At 51.9% G+C, this 18098-nt stretch overlaps 1 protein-coding gene across 6 annotated transcripts in view; it reads left to right on the forward strand.

Moving 5' to 3' along the window:
- TRAPPC9 (trafficking protein particle complex subunit 9) overlaps positions 1-18098 on the forward strand; it is a 343110-nt gene that overhangs the window by 73421 nt on the left and 251591 nt on the right. For all 6 annotated transcript variants that reach the window (XM_081071109.1, XM_081071112.1, XM_081071108.1 and 3 more), the window contains 5 exons: positions 4080-4225; positions 8557-8642; positions 10784-10910; positions 11645-11777; positions 14281-14444. In XM_081071109.1, coding sequence (XP_080927235.1) covers positions 4080-4225; positions 8557-8642; positions 10784-10910; positions 11645-11777; positions 14281-14444 — 656 coding nt within the window. The remainder of the gene's footprint in view (positions 1-4079; positions 4226-8556; positions 8643-10783; positions 10911-11644; positions 11778-14280; positions 14445-18098) is intronic.

The raw sequence follows: 18098 nt of genomic DNA on the forward strand, positions 1-18098 counted from the left end.
CCAGCATGCAGCACTGCCATGGGCTTTGGAGGGGGAGCCTGTGGGAGAGAATTAGGTTCAGATGGCCATGAGGGTGGGGCCCCGTGAATGGATGAGTGCCCTTATGAGGAGACGAAGAGGCCAGAGCTCTCCCCTCCGTTATATGGAGATGCAGTGAGATGGGGGCCATCTGTGAGCCAGGAGGAGGGCCCCCCCCAGAGCTGGCCCTCCGCTCTCGGACGTCCAGCCTCCAGAACTGGCAGAAATCAATGTCTGTCTGTAAGCTGCCCCGTCTGTGGTCTTCTGTTCCAGCAACCAACATAGAATATCACACCCCAAATAATCTTGTAAACACACTACCAGACATGGATTATCAAAGAAGAAATTGGAGTCGTTTAGATGCCATTGACAGTAAACCAACGGGTCTTTCATTTGGGGTGGGGAGGGCGGGATTAGCTGATGGTTTTTTGTTTTGTTTTGTTTTGTTTTTGATGAACCAACATTGAAGTCCTTCCACCTGGCAGAGAGCTCTAGAGTTAATGAGGATATTTTAATTGATAAGGATTGAAAGCCTCCAGTCAAAATGAGCTTTGAGTTGCTTTGAGTGGCTTTAGTGCTTTTAAAATGCAAACTTTTAAGGTAATTACACTGTTTGAGGAAGGATTATAGGCATTTATTCAAAAAGGGGCCTAGAGGCCATGATACTTGGGGCAATTTTCCTTGGTTTATGAAATAGCCTCCAGGTAGCAGTTAAGAGGTGCCGCCCAAGGCTGTCTCAGCGGTGCCGGACTGTTGTAGTCACAGCCATCTGTGCAGAGCTGTCCAGTGGCTTCTTAGGTATGTTTCCGCTGGAAAGAAGGTCGATGGATTAAAAGCCAAGGAGAGGCCAGCTGCTCTTTCCTGTGTCACCTTCTCTCCTGGTTTGTTTTATGTCACTTTCCTAATTAGTGTTCCACTGTTGTTGTGCCCAGTCCCAATTAACCAACAGTATGCTGAGAAGTCAGATTTAAAATGTCAACAGTTTCCACATGGAATCACTAAAAATAACCCTTGTCTTGGACACGTCCCTGGAATTCTGCTTTCCTGTCGGCAGCTTCCTATTCCAAATACACTATTATTAGTTCTGCAGCGATTCAAGCTGCATGCATTCTGTTCTCTTCGGGCAGGTGCCTCGAGCGACTGTTCTTTGGCAGGGTACATTTGATGGCCGGACATGGCTGGACGTTGGTGCTCAGCTTTATGTTGTGAAATGAAAGCCGTGACCACCCGTGGCGTTTCTTGTCTGGCTGACCACACCCTCTGATCCCTTTGCATATCCATGCGATCTGGAATTCCGTGGTTCTGTAGATGGTTCCTACGGAATCACAGATGACGTCTCATATTTGAGTGGTGACTTTGTCGTGGAGTAGGAAGCTGTTTGTGTTGCAAGAGAATAGAGTTGTGTTACAGATGGTTAACTGCTAAGGCTCACAGAGACGGTGCTTGGTCGGAAGGTCAGCAGCGGCTCGTGCAGGGTGGGGACCACAACGTTGTTTCTTCACCCGAGTCCAGTGTTGTCATCTTTACACAGGGACTTGACTCTATGCTTATAAACAAACAAGTGCTGTTTTCAGGAGGGGACAAGAAGGGCGTTTGCGCACACGCTATGTGCCAGGTGCTGTGATGGGGGCCTCCCAGGGTTGGCTCACTTGGTCCTCCAAGCACCCTGCTGAGGTTTGAAGATACCCAGCTCAGGCTACCCCCGTCTCTGCCTGAGTTTGGACTCTATAGAAAGGAACGTCTGTCTTGGGCAGATGGAAGAGACAGTGAATGGCACGGCTCAGGTCTGGCTGGCTGAGGTTACCCCAGTTTCTGGCAGAGCTGGGCCACCGCATGCTCTATCGTGGGGCCAGGCTCCGTTTTGTCCATGTGGAGAGCAGGATAGTGAGTGCGCACCAGGAGAAGGGCCCGCACGCTGCCCACCCTGGCAGAGTGAGGCGTGCTGAGGACGCACCTCCCCACGGGAACGTGGAGCCCGCGAAAGGAGATGTCTGAGTTTTGCAAAATATTAATCAGATCACACTGTTATCACAATAATGATGCCATTATTCTTCCTGTTTTATAAGTGAAAAACCTGAGGTCCGGGGAGATGAAGTAAGTGCCCGGTTGTCCTGCTGCCAGGCCTGTGCACCAGCTAAGGAGGCCTTGGCAGCAGACTGAGGGCTAAGCGTGTGGTTGGATGTCGTGGACGGAGACGCGCCAGGGCGTGACATGCAGCCAGCTCAGTGTGCACACCGTAGCCTGAGGGCAGGGCCCGGGCCTTTCCCTGAATGTGCAGGCAGGACCTTGATTTGCCACTGTTGGTGATGAACTGCTTAGCCTTGAGTACCTGCTTTTGAAGGATTTGGAAGCTGAGATTGCACTTCAGCTCTTGGGAGCACCTTCAACCCACGTTTACTGAGAGCTGCACTTGGCACTAGACTAGGGACAAATTCAGGGCGTCAAGGGTAATACGATGACAGCTCTGACGGCCATTCCACAAAGAGTTCCAAAACTGCTCTGAAGGGGGGACTACGTGCCTCGTGCTCGGAACGCTCACAGCTGAGCTGAAGCAGATAACAAGTGAAGTGATTCTGATCCTGTAAGAGAAAAACATCCTGCAGGAATGCGTACAAAGACAAGGGAGACAGCAAGTGTGCAAGATTTGTTTCAAGGACTGTGGCTTGTAAGCACGCTCTGCTGCCTCGATTATTGTGGGAACTGGACGAGAACGTGTGTGTGACCCTGACTCTCCAGGGCCCGACGCGTTTGCCGAGGGCTGGGGGGGGGGGCTGTGCCACGCAGGATCGCACAGGCAGCAGACCCCTCCCAGCTGGGAGGGCTGTGATTGGGGACATTCTGTACGGGGCTGTTTATTAGATTACCTGGGCGGGGACAGGAAACATCAGCCCTGACAGCTCAGGAAAATTAACCTTCACTACGAAAAGGGTTTCTGTCTCCCACAAAGGATGAGGGAAGCCGGCAGTTGTCCAGGGCAGCTGACCCCCCTGAGGTCACTCAGTGATCCAGGCCACTTCCATCTTCTGCTCCTCTCACCATCTGGCCTCCAGGATGGCCGTGTGGTGAGAGCGCTGGGGGCTGGCACACTGCTTTGCTGTGCATGGTCTCAGACGGACATGCATTGCTTCTCACCACCGCCTGGCCTTTCCTTCCTGTGAGGAGGCTAATGATGGCAGGGAGAGGAGCAGCAGCAGTGAGTGTTGTTGCCATGCCTTCTCGTCTCCACCACGGCCTGCCCCCTTGTCCTCTAGTCTCAGACCTCAGAGCGTTCTACATCCCAACCCCATCTTGCCTCGCTGGTCCCAAGGGAGGTCACAGGTGCTGTGGCTTAGGAGCTGGTCTCCCGCCGCCACCAATTCCTAGCCCCGGGAGTTGGGCAGGTGGGCAGTATACGAAGTCTGTGTGTCAGTTTCCTCCTTGATCACGTGGAGAGTGGTCGTAGTACCCAGGCTAGGAAGGTGTAGTGATGTTTAATTGAGGTAGTACACAGGAAGTGCCCGAATGTGCACAGGCTCCATACAGTAGGAAGTCTTCAGTAAACGCATGCTGACCGGACGTGAGCGTGAGGATAGATGAGCAGGCATCACAGCCGGGGGTGAGGCGGGGGGAGGCAGCGTATGTAAGATGCAGGCTGTGCTCATGGAGACGCAGCCACTCACTCAGGGACCCTGATGGAGCAGGTCACCTTCGCATGAGATACCTGGGGCCTCGGAGATGCAGCTCAGGGTGCACTTGTGGTTCTGGGGCGTGCCGGCGGGGAGGAGGGAGGCGGAGAGAGACGGACCCTGTGCAGGTAGCAGGTCTGCACTGTAGTGTGTGCCTGGGGCCTCATCTGCATTTGGGAGACGAGGTGCCTGACGTTAGGGAGGGCTCTGCACTGCCCGGGTCCAGGACCGCCCGGCACCATTGCGTGCAGCATTCTCCAGCTCTGTCCTGCGAGTCGGGACGCTTTTCCTTCCCTCAGTTTATCTGCCGTTTGATTGGTAGTTTTTCTAACACATTTCCACTGCAGCCAAGCTAACAAGGCAGTTGACGAATTTTTGTCCTATTTCAAACAACAGGCGTGTGAATCTGTTGAACCTTCCCGCCAGCCTCCGGCCACAGAAGATGAAAAGCTTGCTGGGTCAGAACGCGTCCACCAAGAGCCCCTTCATCTACTCGCCGATTATCGCCCACAGCCGTGGGGAGGAGCGGAGCAAGAAAATCGGTAGGGCCGCCTGTGCACACGCCCGTCCAGCCTCACACCGCCCGCTGATGCCCAGGAATGTGTACATCTCAGCCCAGCGCCGTCTGCACGGGCGTGTCGGCGTGCCTATCAGTTACTCAGGTTGCTGCCTCTGTCCGACAGTGGCCGTGGACCTGAGTTTTAGGCGTCTCCTTCATAAAAGGTGACGTGTGTGGAAGTTGTAGAAACCAGAGACCTCTGTTATCTGAGATGTAGGCAAACTACAGAAGGGTGGTAAATGCAGGTCAGTGATTTTCCAAGGCCTGATGTGACTCCCGAGTCGTCCAAGGTGAAAGGTTGACGTCCGTTCAGGACGAGTGGGGGGATAAGGACATTACATTGTTTTCTCCTTTGAATACCGGCAGCCCTCGTTTTTGTCAGGCGCTCAGGGCACCCAGTTTTGAGATGCCTGCTGACTCAGCCAGGAAAGATGAGGTTGTGTTGTGGGGAGACTGGGAATCTGTAACCTGCATTTCTCTGTGCTAACCCCTCCTCCCCCCACCACGTCCCAGGCCCGGCCCATGCATTTCCTCCTCACAGCCTCCCCCGGGCTTGTGTGTGCCGCTACCGCTGTCCCTCCCTGCTGTCCCTGCTGATGCCTGGCTGTGCAGCGGCCTCTCTCTTCGCCAGCTACCTGCCTTGGGCCCCTCACCAGACAGGAGCCTGCGTGTCACAGAGTCACAGCAGATGGACTGAGGGGCCATGTCAGATTGATAAGGGCTGATTCCCTCCTAGGAGTTTCAGAGATTTGCTTTGGAAACTCAGTGCTTTCTTCTTGTTCTGTTTTCTTGATTTCTACTCTTAATTTCTGTACCCCAAGTGTAGGAAGAAAGCACGCTGACCTCACGTAGGTGTCCTGTTGCACTTACATGGCCGCCCACACCCTGGAGCTCTGATCTCGGGCTTTGCCTTGGGGACCATCCACCCCGGGCTGTCTTTTCATTCTCACCTCCTGCCTTTCTCTCTTCTGCTCCTCAGACTCAGCTGCAGGCCGCTTTCTGTGCTTTGAACGTAACATTCTTGTTCTGGGTCAGGGCTTTCTGCCTGCTCTGTCCTCTGCCTGGGGCTCCTCCCTCTGCCTCAGTGGCTCACTCAACCGCCCCCCTCCTGAGAGAGGTCTCCTCTGATCCCTGCACCTAACAGGCCTCTCCTCTCACCTCCCTGGACCTTTGCTGCTGGGTTTCTCTGCAGAGGCTACTTTGTACGAATACTCTGTGTCTGTTGCAGAGGCTTAATTGTTACCAGTGGTTCTCACAACCTCCTGACGCTGCAGGCGTTCCATTCCCAGTTTACAGATGAGAAAATTAAGGGTGAGCGAATCTGAGTCACCTGCCCTCGGATAGAGAGCTAGTACGTGGCAGGGCTCAGGCTCCAGCCCAGGTTCAATGACTCCAGGCCCAGGGCTTTTTCCTTTGTAATGTGGTTCCTTATGACAGTGAGGAGCACCTGCTCGTCTGGGTGGAGGATAGATTCAGGGGGCGATGCAAGATTCTTTCTGCGGTATGATAGAAGCTTCAGCCAAAATGCATGTTATTTGTTGAATACCCACGGGTAAGGAAATGTAATTTATATTCTGTGGCTTCTAATATCTTTCTGGCAGTATGCTCATCACTGAGGATCTGCCCAGAGGTTTGAGAATCACGTATCTTTAACCCGAAACTCCAATCTCCAAAAATGAGTCTCTGTGTATAATTGGAGTTATCATCACAGCAGAGGGCAGGGAAATAAGGGAAGCCCCGAGGGCAGTTTTGGGACCGTTTTCCACTCTTACTTGGAATAATGTGCCAGTCGTTCTGCCTGCATGTTGCTGGTGTCGTCGTCCAGGTTAAACTGTGCAAAGGTGACACAGCACAGGTCCTGAGCGTGAGCACGTGGGGTGAGGGGCTCCATGTAATTATGGTGGGACTTTGTGGCGTGGCCAGGCTCAGTGCTGAGGCCCCAGCTGCCCCGAGACAGGCTGGAGTTGTCAGACTCCTTGGGCTGTAGCAGCTGTCACTTCCCACCGTGCCACGCGGGACAAGTGGTCGTGCCTTCCTGGGCAGCAGCTGTGCTGGCTCGGAGTGGGGACAGGAGAAGCTAACTTGGAGCCTTCTGGGGGGCAAGGGAGAGAATGTTCCTGAAGTACCTGGTGTCCGTTTGGTAAGATACCAAGCGCCAGCTGCATGTGCTAGGCTGGCTGCCGGGGCTGCGGCGGGAAATCAGGCTGCTTCCTGCCAGGAGGGCCGTGCGCACGGCGGAAAGAGACCAGCTGCTCACCACGAGCAACGAGAGATGCTGTCAGCCCAGGGTGACCAGATGCCGGGTGCGGAGCAGCAGGGAGTGGCAGGGCCTGCCCCGGCCGGGTACGTGACGGCCACCAGTGGCTGTGCCTTCCCCTGCCTCTGGGACGGAACATCGAGGAACGGCCTCCATCGTGTGCTTTGACTCACTCAGGGTTGGAAAGCGGTTATCTCCGCCTTTCCGACAGAAACAGCTATCCATGTAATCGTTGATTTATCTTGGTAGACCAGCGCCATTTAAGTCTAAAAGATTCCTTTCAGGACTCCAGGCAAATGGTTTTTGTAAATGATGGTTTTTTGACCGTGACAGAGAAAGCACACAATTCCTCGGCCACCAGGCATAGGCATGTGTTATAACGAGTGACAGTTTCATCCTCTGTGGGGTGCTCACCACCCCGGCGGTGGCGGCTCCCTAATGCCTCCGAGGGGTGGGTGTGAGCACGTGGTGGCGGGTGACCTCCGTGAGCCTCCCCGTGAGGTTCTCACAGCTGGGGGGGCGGGGAAGGAGAGGTGAGAGAGGAGGGTGGGACCTGCGTTTCTGGAGCCAGTGGGGGTGGAGCTGCCGAGTGAGAAGACCGTGGACAGGAGGAGCCTGTCTGTGTCTGAGGGAGCCTGCTGCCGAGGGTTTGCAAAACCCGGGTCTTGTTGAAAGCTGAGGGACTCTAGTCAGTGCCTGTTAGTATCCACTGTAGAAAAAGCCTGTTAACCACCCACGAGTGTCCGTTCTAGACACCTCTTTGAGCTCAGACGCCTGGGCTGGAAGCCCGTGCCCAGGCTCGGTGATGCCTGGGTGTTGCTTACCTTGTTCGGACGCTGAGCACCTGCTTTGTGACAGTGGAGGGGATAACACCTGGCTCGCCAGGTAATGATGAGGCAGTGAGATAAGAAAACCTGCTTGAAAGTGCCTCGCGCCCAGCTTGTGCCCCACGCGTGTTCATTGAACCTGAGGCGCTGATCTGCCTCAGGGAGTATCTTAAAGGGAAGAGGCGGCCACGGAAATGCGATGGGTGCTGTGTTAGTTGTCTTTCGCTTCGCATCACGTCACCACAAACTTAGCGGCTTACAACAAGGCAAATGAATTCTGTTGTTGTTTCCGTGGTCAGGAGTCCAGCACATGTGAGTTGAGTCCTTGGCTCAAGGCTCACAGGCTGAAATCCAGGCGTCAGCTGGGCTGTGTCCCTGGCTGGAGGCTGGACTGGGGAGATCTGTTTCCAGGCTCCCCCCGCCGGCTCGTCATTCATTTCCTTGCAGTTGTGTGACTGACACCCCTGTTCTCTCGCTGCCTGTCAGCTAGGACCGCTCTCAGCCCCCGGAGGTCATTCCTGGGTCCTTGCCACATGGCCTCCTCCATAGGCCCACCTGCTTTGAATCCTTTCCTTCAGGAAGGGCCGGGTCCCTTTTAAGGGCTCACCTGGTTAGACCAGGCCCACCCTTTGGATTAAATCAGCCGACTGATTGGAGACGGCCATCACATCTCGTCTCCCTTCTCCTTTGTTGTATAACAGAACCTCGTCCTCATAGTCACACTCAGGGGAGAGGATCACAGAGGGGTGGGCATCTCAGAATTCTGCCTCTCGTGGGTGTTGAACTGCAGCTGACCTGGGAGTGGTCTGGGAGGAAAGCCACCAACTTCTCTCGGGAGGGGAGAGGGGCATCAAGCTACATGCCACTTAAATTGACCGCAGTGCCATCTTCCTAAGTGCCAGCCTCCAGGCCGTGGCTTACGACCCTGCACTGAGGACGGTACTTCTGGGTTGATTTTGGGTTTGTGAAGTCGCGTTTGGCCTGCGGGCCTGAAGCAGCGTGCTGAGGATGCCGAGAAACATCAGTCACAGAGTGTCCAAGTGGCAGTGATGACTTACTGTGTTTCAGAGAAAGCGAGCGGGAAAACCAGCTTTGAATTGTGTATCTCAAGATGGCATTAATGCCCACTGCTTCCCTGGAAAAACAAATCGCCAGGGGAGTAATCAGACACCGTGTGACACATGCAAAATACCAGCTAACACAGGGATTCCCACGTGTGTGCATTTCTAGATTTCCAGTGGGTCCAGGGGGACGTATGTGAAGTTCAGCTGATGGTTTATAACCCGATGCCGTTTGAACTGCGAGTTGAAAACATGGTAAGTGTCACCAGTCATTTGACCCTTTGGGGCCAAACACCAACTTACCATTAAAGTATGTTTTTTCCTTAGTGCTTGAGGCATACGTCTTGTGCTGTATGTCTGCTTTTGTATTTGTTCTGCCAAAGATTCTCAGCTTTTTGTGAGTGAAGATCACGCTTTGTCATTCCTGTGTGCTTAGTGCTTGGTCCTCGATAGGTGTTTGAATCAGTGAACACAGACACACACCGAGATTAGCTGACTGATTATAGGATCTGAAATCATCACGCTGACCTTCGCGGGTGATTGACACGGTTTACTTTGTTGATAAGGTGATCAAGGTCCAAAGGAGGGAGGAGCGGGCTCTGCAGAGCGAGAGGGCAGATGAGTGCGCAGCCAGGGGCTCGTCTCGGGTTCGAATGCCGACGCTCTGGTTCTGTTTGTGCAGTGCGTCAAAGGGTCGCCCTGTAGAGATGTCCGTGGGAACTGCTCACCTGATTCCCTGTGGGAAGGGGAGTGGTCCTGGCTCTGCAAGCTAATTCTAACGTTCGCAGAGCAAAGCCGCCCTCCACAACTAGATTGAAAACAACGACTTGACTTGGAACTGATGGGCCCTGGAAAAACACAGTGTTCCCCAATATTCCCCAATAAAATATTACCACTAGGAGATAAAGTTACCACTAGGAGATAGCCCAGAAATCACGGTCAGGATTTTAAAAATTAAGTTATGAGCTATTTCAAACATATGACATGTTCCAGGAATAACAAACACTCATATATCCACCATCCACATTTAGAAAATGTTAACAGTTGGCCATGTTTGCTTTAGCTATTTTAAAAACAAATTAAATGCCTACATATTTTGCCTAGAGACAATAGCCATTTAATTGCTTTCTGTTTCCACTCCTGCCCACTATGTCTGACCTACACATAGTTACAACATTTCATGCTTTTGCTCAATGGGGACAGGTGTGCTCATTGCTGCTACAGTGTCTTTGCTTCTGGTGCTTTCTGCAGACAGAGTTAGGAAAAGTGTGCATGGATATCCACATATCCACAAAGGCCTGTACTTTGTTATGAGCCTATGCCTACATCTGTGTATGTATGTATAGACACAGGCCCTATGCACAGTACAACAGGTTTATAAATCCTGACTTCACACTGTCACCTCTAGTTCTAATCCGTTTCCACAGGGTTCTTTCTTGCCTTCCTCCAGTGCATAGCTGGGTCCTTCCTTCCAGTGTGAGAATTTGGGCTTACAGCATCAATGTGTTCTCATCTGCTCAGTCCTGTAATTACATCGAAAACAGTTTGACCAGAGCACTACAGCAAACGAATGCACTAGAAGGAGTCTGCAGTTGCTTAGGTCTTCTTTAATTTACCTCAACCATGTTCTGCAGATTTCAGTGGGGGGAAATCTTGTTTATTATTCATTAGATTTATTCCAAACTGGTTGATTTTTTTTTTAACCTCTTGTTAAAGGTATTTTTTACATTTTATTTTCTAATTGTTTATTGCTAGATCACAGAAATACCTTCACTTTTTTTTTATGCTGACTTTGTCACTTTGTTAATGCACTTGTTCAAGTTTCATTATAGATTCCATGGGGTTTTCTATGTTCACAGTTTTGGTTTTTTTTTTTTTTTAATAATTGTGTGCCTTTTACTTCCTCTTCTTACCTTATTGCACTGGGGAGCACCTCTGTTACAGTGTTGGGAAGTCCTGAGTGCTGACGTTTCGGTCTCGAGGCCAGGGGCTCTGTCTCGTTCACTGTGAAGTCTGGTGCCCGGTACATATTGAAATGGACTGAGGAGTCACAGATACACTGGAGAGATCTTAATAGATGATACATTTCCACATTCCATGTTTTTTCTTTACATTCCCATTTGGTAAAACACAAAACAAAACAAACATCAGAAATACAGCAGTTGGGGCTAATATCAGGATGGACTGGTTCAGGCACCCACAGTGCTTTCCAGGGAAGGTTGTCTCGTGTTCATCACACTTGCAGCCTGTCTCCACAGTGCTCTGTGGGTCTGTATAAAAGCCGTTTCCTGCTGGCGGTCCTGCAGGTCTCCTGTTGCTGGCTGTTCCACGGCTAACTGGGGACTGACCATAAACTTGGGGTCTGTGCTTATCCATGTTGCCGTGCCTTGCTCTAGGGGCTCCTCGTGAGCGGAGTGGAGTTCGAGTCCCTCCCTGCGGCTCTGTCCCTTCCGGCTGAATCTGGTCTGTACCCGGTGACGCTCGTTGGGGTCCCCCAGACGACTGGCATGATCACCGTGAACGGTAAGGACCATTTCTCTCTGACTCACGTCCGGTAGGACGGCTGAGCGCTCGGCCTGCCTCACTGAGGCGTGTCACTGGTCAGCTGGCCTTCTGGTCCTAACCACTGGGAATTGTTTAATTTTGTTACATGGTGAATGATGTTTATAACAATCCACTCAAAATTTCAAAGACAGTTTAAAGCTTTGCTTGAATAATTTCAAGTGCTTACCCTGGAAAATTTGCGAATCTTAAATTGTAGCACTGCCCACGTGCAGCAGGTTGGCCATATCACGTAGCAGGGACAATACCAATAATTGGCCCTCGAACTTTCATCTCTCAACAGAAGATTTTGAATCATTTTTCAATACTTAATTCACATGCTATCCTGGAAAGGAGTACTCGCTCTCATTCTCACTTTAGAGCTGGATGAATTTGGAAAGCAACTTGGTAAAGGCATGAGGTATAATAAGTGGCCCAGAGATTTCTAGTTTACAAAGACTCCTCCGTGCACATTCCGTTTGGACGCAGGCAGCCTTGTAAAGTGGGAATGTTATCAGCTCCACTCCCTGTAGGAGGAGACCGAGGCCCTGCAGGGTCGAGTGCGGGAGTGTGGGTGGAACCAGCTGGTGACGGGGCCCGAATTCAGCTCAGGTCTTCGGAGAGGGACCCCGCATGCGCCCTTTTCACGCCTCAGGCGTGGGCCTGAGACCCGTGGTGGCTCCCAGCAGTGTGAAGACGCTCCTCTTGCTCCCCAGGTTACCACACCACGGTCTTTGGCGTCTTTAGTGACTGTTTGCTGGACAACCTCCCGGGAGTAAAGACCGGCGGCTCCACGGTCGAAGTCATCCCTGCTCTGCCCAGACTGCAGATTGGCACGTCTCTGCCCAGGTAGGTGCACACACAGCAGGTGTCGCCTTTCGGACCAGAAATGGCACTTCAGAGCATTTTTGAGTACACTTCTTTTTATGGCATCGAGGGTCTGCGTTAATCTGAGATTTCTATGACCAGAGTATGGGTGATGGCTTTCTCGCAGGTCACCAGTAGGCATTATGCTTTGCTTACAGAGAATTGGAACAGAGTGTAAGTGTTTCTTACCAAGATCAGAACGAAGCGTGAAATTAGCCTTTGGAATTATAACTTTTGTGAAAAACCGTGAAGGTTTTAGGAAATTTAGGAAAAACTCTTTACCGGTATCTTTTAAACAATAGTCTTTTTTGTACCACAGAGAAGAAAGGGACATAAGTCTCAGGCGTCCCAGAGGCAATTACTATTAATGCTCAGTGGGATTTCCTTCCCTTCCAGTGTTTATTCATCCTTTAAAAAATACGTATGTTTGACTAGTCGAGATTATACTGTGTTATGTGTAGTGTCACAGATTACTTTTTGCTTAACCACATAACACAAGCTGAAGAATTATTATTTTAATGGCTTCAAAAAGTACATCATAAGGTATCTTAAAATTGCAGCGCCATTCATTTCCTTGTTGTTGAAATGTGGGGTCATCTCAATTTTTGCTCTTATGAATAATGCTTAATGTTGATCCTTTTGGCTGTTTTCATAAAATGTATTTGGTGTTTTCTGAAATGTGTTAAAAGCTCCCTCACCTATTTCATGAGCCCTTCTCAGTTGCCCGGCGCTATGCTAGGCACTAAGGCTGTGAAAAGGAACCCACGAGCCCTAGTCCTTGCCCAGGAAGGTACAGTCACGTGGGAGAGATTGACAGGTGGTGGGACAATCCCAGTTCACTATTGTCAGGACCTGAGCTCAGGGCAGATTCCTTCTGGGAGGTGACATCAAGTGTGGTGTGAGAGGGGGGTGGGGAGGAATCAGCCATGTGAAATGGGGAGGCGGGAGGATTTTCTAACAAAGGGAGCAGCCTGTGAGAAACCCTGGAGGTGGGAGGAAGTGTTGTGTGATTGAGGAATAAGATGAAATGAAATGCAGAAAAAGATGAACTCAAAAGGATTAGAGAACTAACTGTAAGAGCCAACAGTATAAACCTTCTAGAATGAAACAGGAGAAAATTTCTGTGATCTTGGGTTAGGCAAAGAGTCCTTTGATAGGACATCAAACGCGAGATCTTCTCTGAGAGTCTGGCAGCAGAGGCCACTGGAGGGCATGACCAGCTTGGTGAGCCTGGCGCACGTAAACGGCTGTGCCCTTGGACAGCAGAGCTGTGAGCGCAGCACTGTCGGGAACATTCTTTTCTGTCCTTTGGACCAAATGATGTGGGGACATGAAGCTCTCTGGGGGGCATGGAAACAGGGCCGGGTCTGCCCCTGGCCCTTGGCGCAGTGACCGGGAGCAGAGCTGGGAAGAGCTGGTCAGCAGCGCAGCGACGGGGCCCATGCCCGTGCTGTGGCCGGAACCTGCTTAGTCCAGCTTGCAGCCCGTTTCTGGTTCGGTGCAGTGTATGATGTTGGTTCACACACGTTAGACTAATGTGGCTTCCTGTGGAAGGCCCTCAGGGTAAGGAGGAAGGTGAACGCTTCTGATCCCAGGAAAAATGTTAACGCTTTCCCTTCCAGAGACCACCCCCCCTTCTTTTTTTGTGGCCAAACTTCTCCCGAGCGCTGTGTAAGCATTTTAACGGCACCTGCCACACACGTCTCTCTTTATAGCTGTCCGGCCTTTGTCCTCCCGGGACCACCGGAAGCCTGTCCCCATGGTCACCACTGACCTTGCCGGGAGTCGGCAGGTGTGCCGCCTGTGGGTTGCTGAGGGGAGGCTCAGGCTCATTAGCTTTCTGGATTCAGCGACAGTCAGGGAACCCTCAGACGAGGGCTCTCGTGTGGGAGCCTCAGGACAGTTCAGGTGAGCTTCGGGGCCCAGGCAGCAAGGGGCCTCGCCTGACCAGGGCTGGGGACCTGGCCGCAGGGAATCGTCTCACCCCAGGGCAGCACTGTGTCACATTCGGCTTCGCAGGCATTGTCATTCTTACCTGAGACGTGGGGTCTGTTGTACTTTTCATTTCTCTCTTGTTCCAGTTCTCGTGGTATCAGTCGGAATGGTTCGCTTAAGTTTCCTTCTTAAACCTATGAATTTTCCCACGGTGATTCCGAGCATGAGATTTTCCATTTTTCTGAGAGAGTAACACGCTCACAGTTCATTTGAATTAACTCATTTTTTCATTTCGCCTTCACCGTAATCCAGTAAGGACGTAATTTTATGCTTCACACACACGAGAAACTACGGCTGAGCGAGAGTGGTCATGCTTGTGACGCGTCAGGGACCCAGGAGACGTCTGCGTGGAGAGAGCACTCCATGTTCACAGCCAAGGTCCCCGAGCCCCTGTTTCTGAAATGCCTACGTGTGCTGATGTGCGTAATTCTAAAACACCACTGGTTTTCCTCTTTCATGTTAAAATCTACGATTGTTACTGTTATTTTAGATCTGCACATTCACTGCAACCTTCCTCCGGTGACGAAATATCGACCAATGTGTCCGTCCAGCTTTACAATGGAGAAACTCAGCAACTTGTCATTAAACTGGAAAACATTGGAATGGAACCACTCGAGAAACTGGAAGTCACCTCAAAAATTCTCACCACCAAAGGTAGGAGCTTGAAGCAGGCTCAGCCCCAGCAGTGATGATCTTTACTGGCAGAAGGGACCCTTTACAGGACCCGTGTGCGAGACTCCAAGAGCTTTGGGGCGGTCCCGAAACTGGCGTGTGGGCGATGCGTGAGGAGCACACACAGGAGAGAGTGGAGGCCCTCGGGAAGAATTTTCTGGGGGGAGTGAATGAAGAGCAGCGTTAGCAGGCTCAGACGCACGCCCGCCTGGGACCCCCATCAACCGTCCAGTCGCTGTTTCCTAGGGGGTCATCCTGAGAGCTGCTGCACCCCACTCACAGGCAGGTGCTGCTCCCTAGTCCCGAGGCACGTGTAGCTTGGGGCCAGAAGACCTGTGTAGCAACTTGGCTTCACCGTCTGCTAGCTATTTGTCCTTTTTTTTTTTTTGCCTCAGTTTCCACCTGGGTAAACGGGGGTGGCAGTACTTACCGTGTATAGTTGTTCCTAGAATTCAGTGAGGAAACTTGTGGCAGAATACCTGGTCTGATTGAGGTTAGTGAGCGGCAGGAGGCGCAGACCCTCGGAGCCCTCCCACGTAGTGCGTGCGGGGTGGCCGTTGGCAGAACAGCGCTTCCCAGTGAGAACTTCGACCTGTCGTGCTTTTTCAGTTCCCATCCCGAGCTGCTGTACATTTGCATGTGGGACTAAATGAATGGAAATAAAGCATGTTTCCAAAATACACAAAGGGGATAATTCCTGTGACATATCCTACAGCGCCCCTAAGCTGTCAGTATTAATAACTGATCTAATATACATGAGTAGCTGGGAAAAGGTCTCCAGCCGGGAGTACGAGCGGGGGTGCCCTGTGTGAGGGGGAGGGCAGCAGAGACAGGGGAGGACTCATCGTGGGCAACGAGCAACACCTCCTGCCCTGTGAGCAGTAGCTTTATGAAGCTCACCGAGTTTAGCTTCTGTAAGGGTCTCGTAAGTATCTACTCCATGCAACTTTTCCATGGAATTAAACGTCCCCTTCTCCGGGCTCCATATAATTTTCTTTGTGCTTCCGTTAGAGTTATTTCATATCTCAGTAGTACGGTAATAACAGCTTTTACTTCGTAGGGCCAGGTGAGTGGGACTTCAGGTAATTTTTTTCTCATGAAATAATCACCACACCCCTAAGTGGTCATTTGGAGGATGAGGGTGGCCTGTGTCTTTCTCTGCTGTGTCCCCAGCGCTTGAGAACTAAGACCAGCGCTCGTCACATGGTAGGCGCTTAGTACGACAGCACGAGTCCCGCCATGGAGGGTTGTCAGGAAGCTGGCGTGTTACTGCAGAGCCTGGCAGTGCCCACTAACGTGCTCAGCTCACGCTTGCTTTAAGATTGCGGAGCGCTCATGGTGCAGCCCCTCTGTAGCCTTGGCCGTGCGGGAGGCCTGCCTGTGCCCCCCACCCCTTTCCTTCTCCCGTTCCTGACACCTGGAAGCACCCAGGGTCTTGTCGGGCCTCACAGGTCTCTGGACACGTCCTCACTCCCCTCGTAATGAACCCCCTTTTCTTCATGAAAAGAAACGTTTCTTGTGTTGTTTTTCCCTCCATCCTCCTTGCTGCCCTGTCTTATTTTTATCCCTCGTCCTACAAACTCCGTTTTAGAATCCTTCTGCATTTTAAGTATACGGTTAGGATCAGTGATATTAAGAGTCAGACAGACCTCTGCATCTAAACTGTCCGTTAGGCTCTTTGGGGTGAGTGTGTCCCTGTGGTCACAAGGCCCTGATGTGGAGATGAGCGTTTCTAATCCACCCGTCAAGATGTCACGCAGTCATTCTAATGACAGTCGTTTGTCAGCATGTCTTTGTAGGAGGTTAAAGATGCAAACTTCCGCCTTCCCTTAAATAATCACAGATTTCATTGTAATTAAGCCCAAATGAAGATGAATTTATTGCACTTGCTTTTGAACAAATCTTCTGAGAAATGTGTGCGTCTGCGCTAGGCATGCACATAGGTGCACATGCCCACCCCTTCTTTTCTTTATTCTGGTTTCATTTTTGGTCAAAAGCGATGGCTCCACGTAGGTGTAATTAAAAATTCCTGAGTGTGGGCATGGAGGTGAGGTTCTCGTGAATGGTGTGGCGCTGCGCCTGCGATTAGAAGCAGGTGTGGATGGTGCTCCTCCCTGGAAGGTCGACAGCAATGCCAACCCCGTTTCACTGTCAATGGAAGACGGCCGGCGCCACCTGAGGCACGCCACGGAACTCGGGCATTCAAGTCTTGGCTGTTCTTTCCGAAACTAACCTCCACGGTTACTTTCGCCCAGCACCGGGCTGGCACATGGTGGGTGAGGGACCCCAGGACTTCCTCCCGGGCTCCGCATCTGGTCTGCGGGTTCCGGGAACCGGACCCCAGGATCCTCACGGCCGACTGAACAACAAACACGTGCCCTGCTCGGGGAGGACGGTGCCCGTGTCCAAACTGCCTGAGAGGCTCTCTCTGCGCAGTTCAGAAACCATCTCCGCTTCCTTCCTGTTCTCCGTTTTTCCTGGAATGGTGATATTTAACAACGACTGAGGGTATGCCTGCATTTAAACTAGCAGATCAGAGCAAGGGCCCGCAAAGGAGGCAGCATAAGCCCCGCTCAACACACACGGAAGGAGCAGACGTGCGGGAGGCAGGGGCAGCGGGGGCAACATTGCCAGTTCTGAGCACCGAGGGGACCAGTCGTAAGCTGGCCCAAGAGCCGGGAGGGTTGCAGTAAAATCAGCTGCCCTGCTGAGTTTTTGGACTTTTTTTGGGGGGTGGGGTGGGGCCTGGTCTGTTTCTGAAGTGCTGTGCTATTTTTATGTAATTCTTTTTTCTTTTTTCTTTTTTTTAGCAGCAATGCAGAGCAAAGTTTTAAAAGTAAATCTTGTAGAAAATGGTTTCCTACTTCTGAACATTGTCAAAGAGTGGGGTGTCTTGGGGAGCAGGGACAAAAGGACTCAGTTTCTTTAGTCTCTCCCTTAGTTTTTGTGCCAAGTCCCACTTGCACGTCTGGACGTGGATGGGGCTTGATCGCTGGGGAGAGTGAGCTGCTGTGGCTGGTCCTGGGCTTGCGGGGGGGGGGGGGGGGGGTGGGGGGGGTGGGTAAGGGGGGTGGGGGGGTGGGGGGGACGGGAAGGGAGGAAGCCCTCAGGATCAGGCCGTCCTCAGCCCCTCCCTCCCTCCCTTCCTGCCTCAATTGTAAACTTAGTTGTGGTTCAGAGCACGTTCTTTGGAGTGAGACACACAGGGTCTGAATCCTGACTTTGCCACGTACGGCTGGATGACTTGGGCCGTGGCACACACTGCACAGTGTGTCCCCGTAACGGGCGAGTACTGTGCAGTCTGGTTGTTGGCACGCACGCTCAGCCTTACCATGGTGCTGGCCGCTGGGCACAGGCTCCGTCACTGTCCCTTCCCACCACCGGTTCCCCTGCTTGCTCATCTGTCCTTCTGTCCACCGTTTGTTTATGCTTCTGCTCGACTCTTCAACAAGCCTTTGCTGAGCGCGTCCTATGTGTCGGGCGGGGAGGGGACACTGGCAGAAGCAGCTCCACGTTCCTGCCTTCTGGGGCGCAGCACGTGCTCCCACAGTCTCTGTCCACGGGCCCTGTTTGGACACCCCTGCACGGATTCAGAACTTTGCAAACTCTCAGGTGTCCCATTTGCGTCTCAGATTC

The sequence above is a fragment of the Rhinolophus hipposideros genome (genome assembly GCF_964194185.1).
Source record: "Rhinolophus hipposideros genome assembly, chromosome: 13".
NCBI classification, from domain to species: domain Eukaryota; kingdom Metazoa; phylum Chordata; class Mammalia; order Chiroptera; family Rhinolophidae; genus Rhinolophus; species Rhinolophus hipposideros.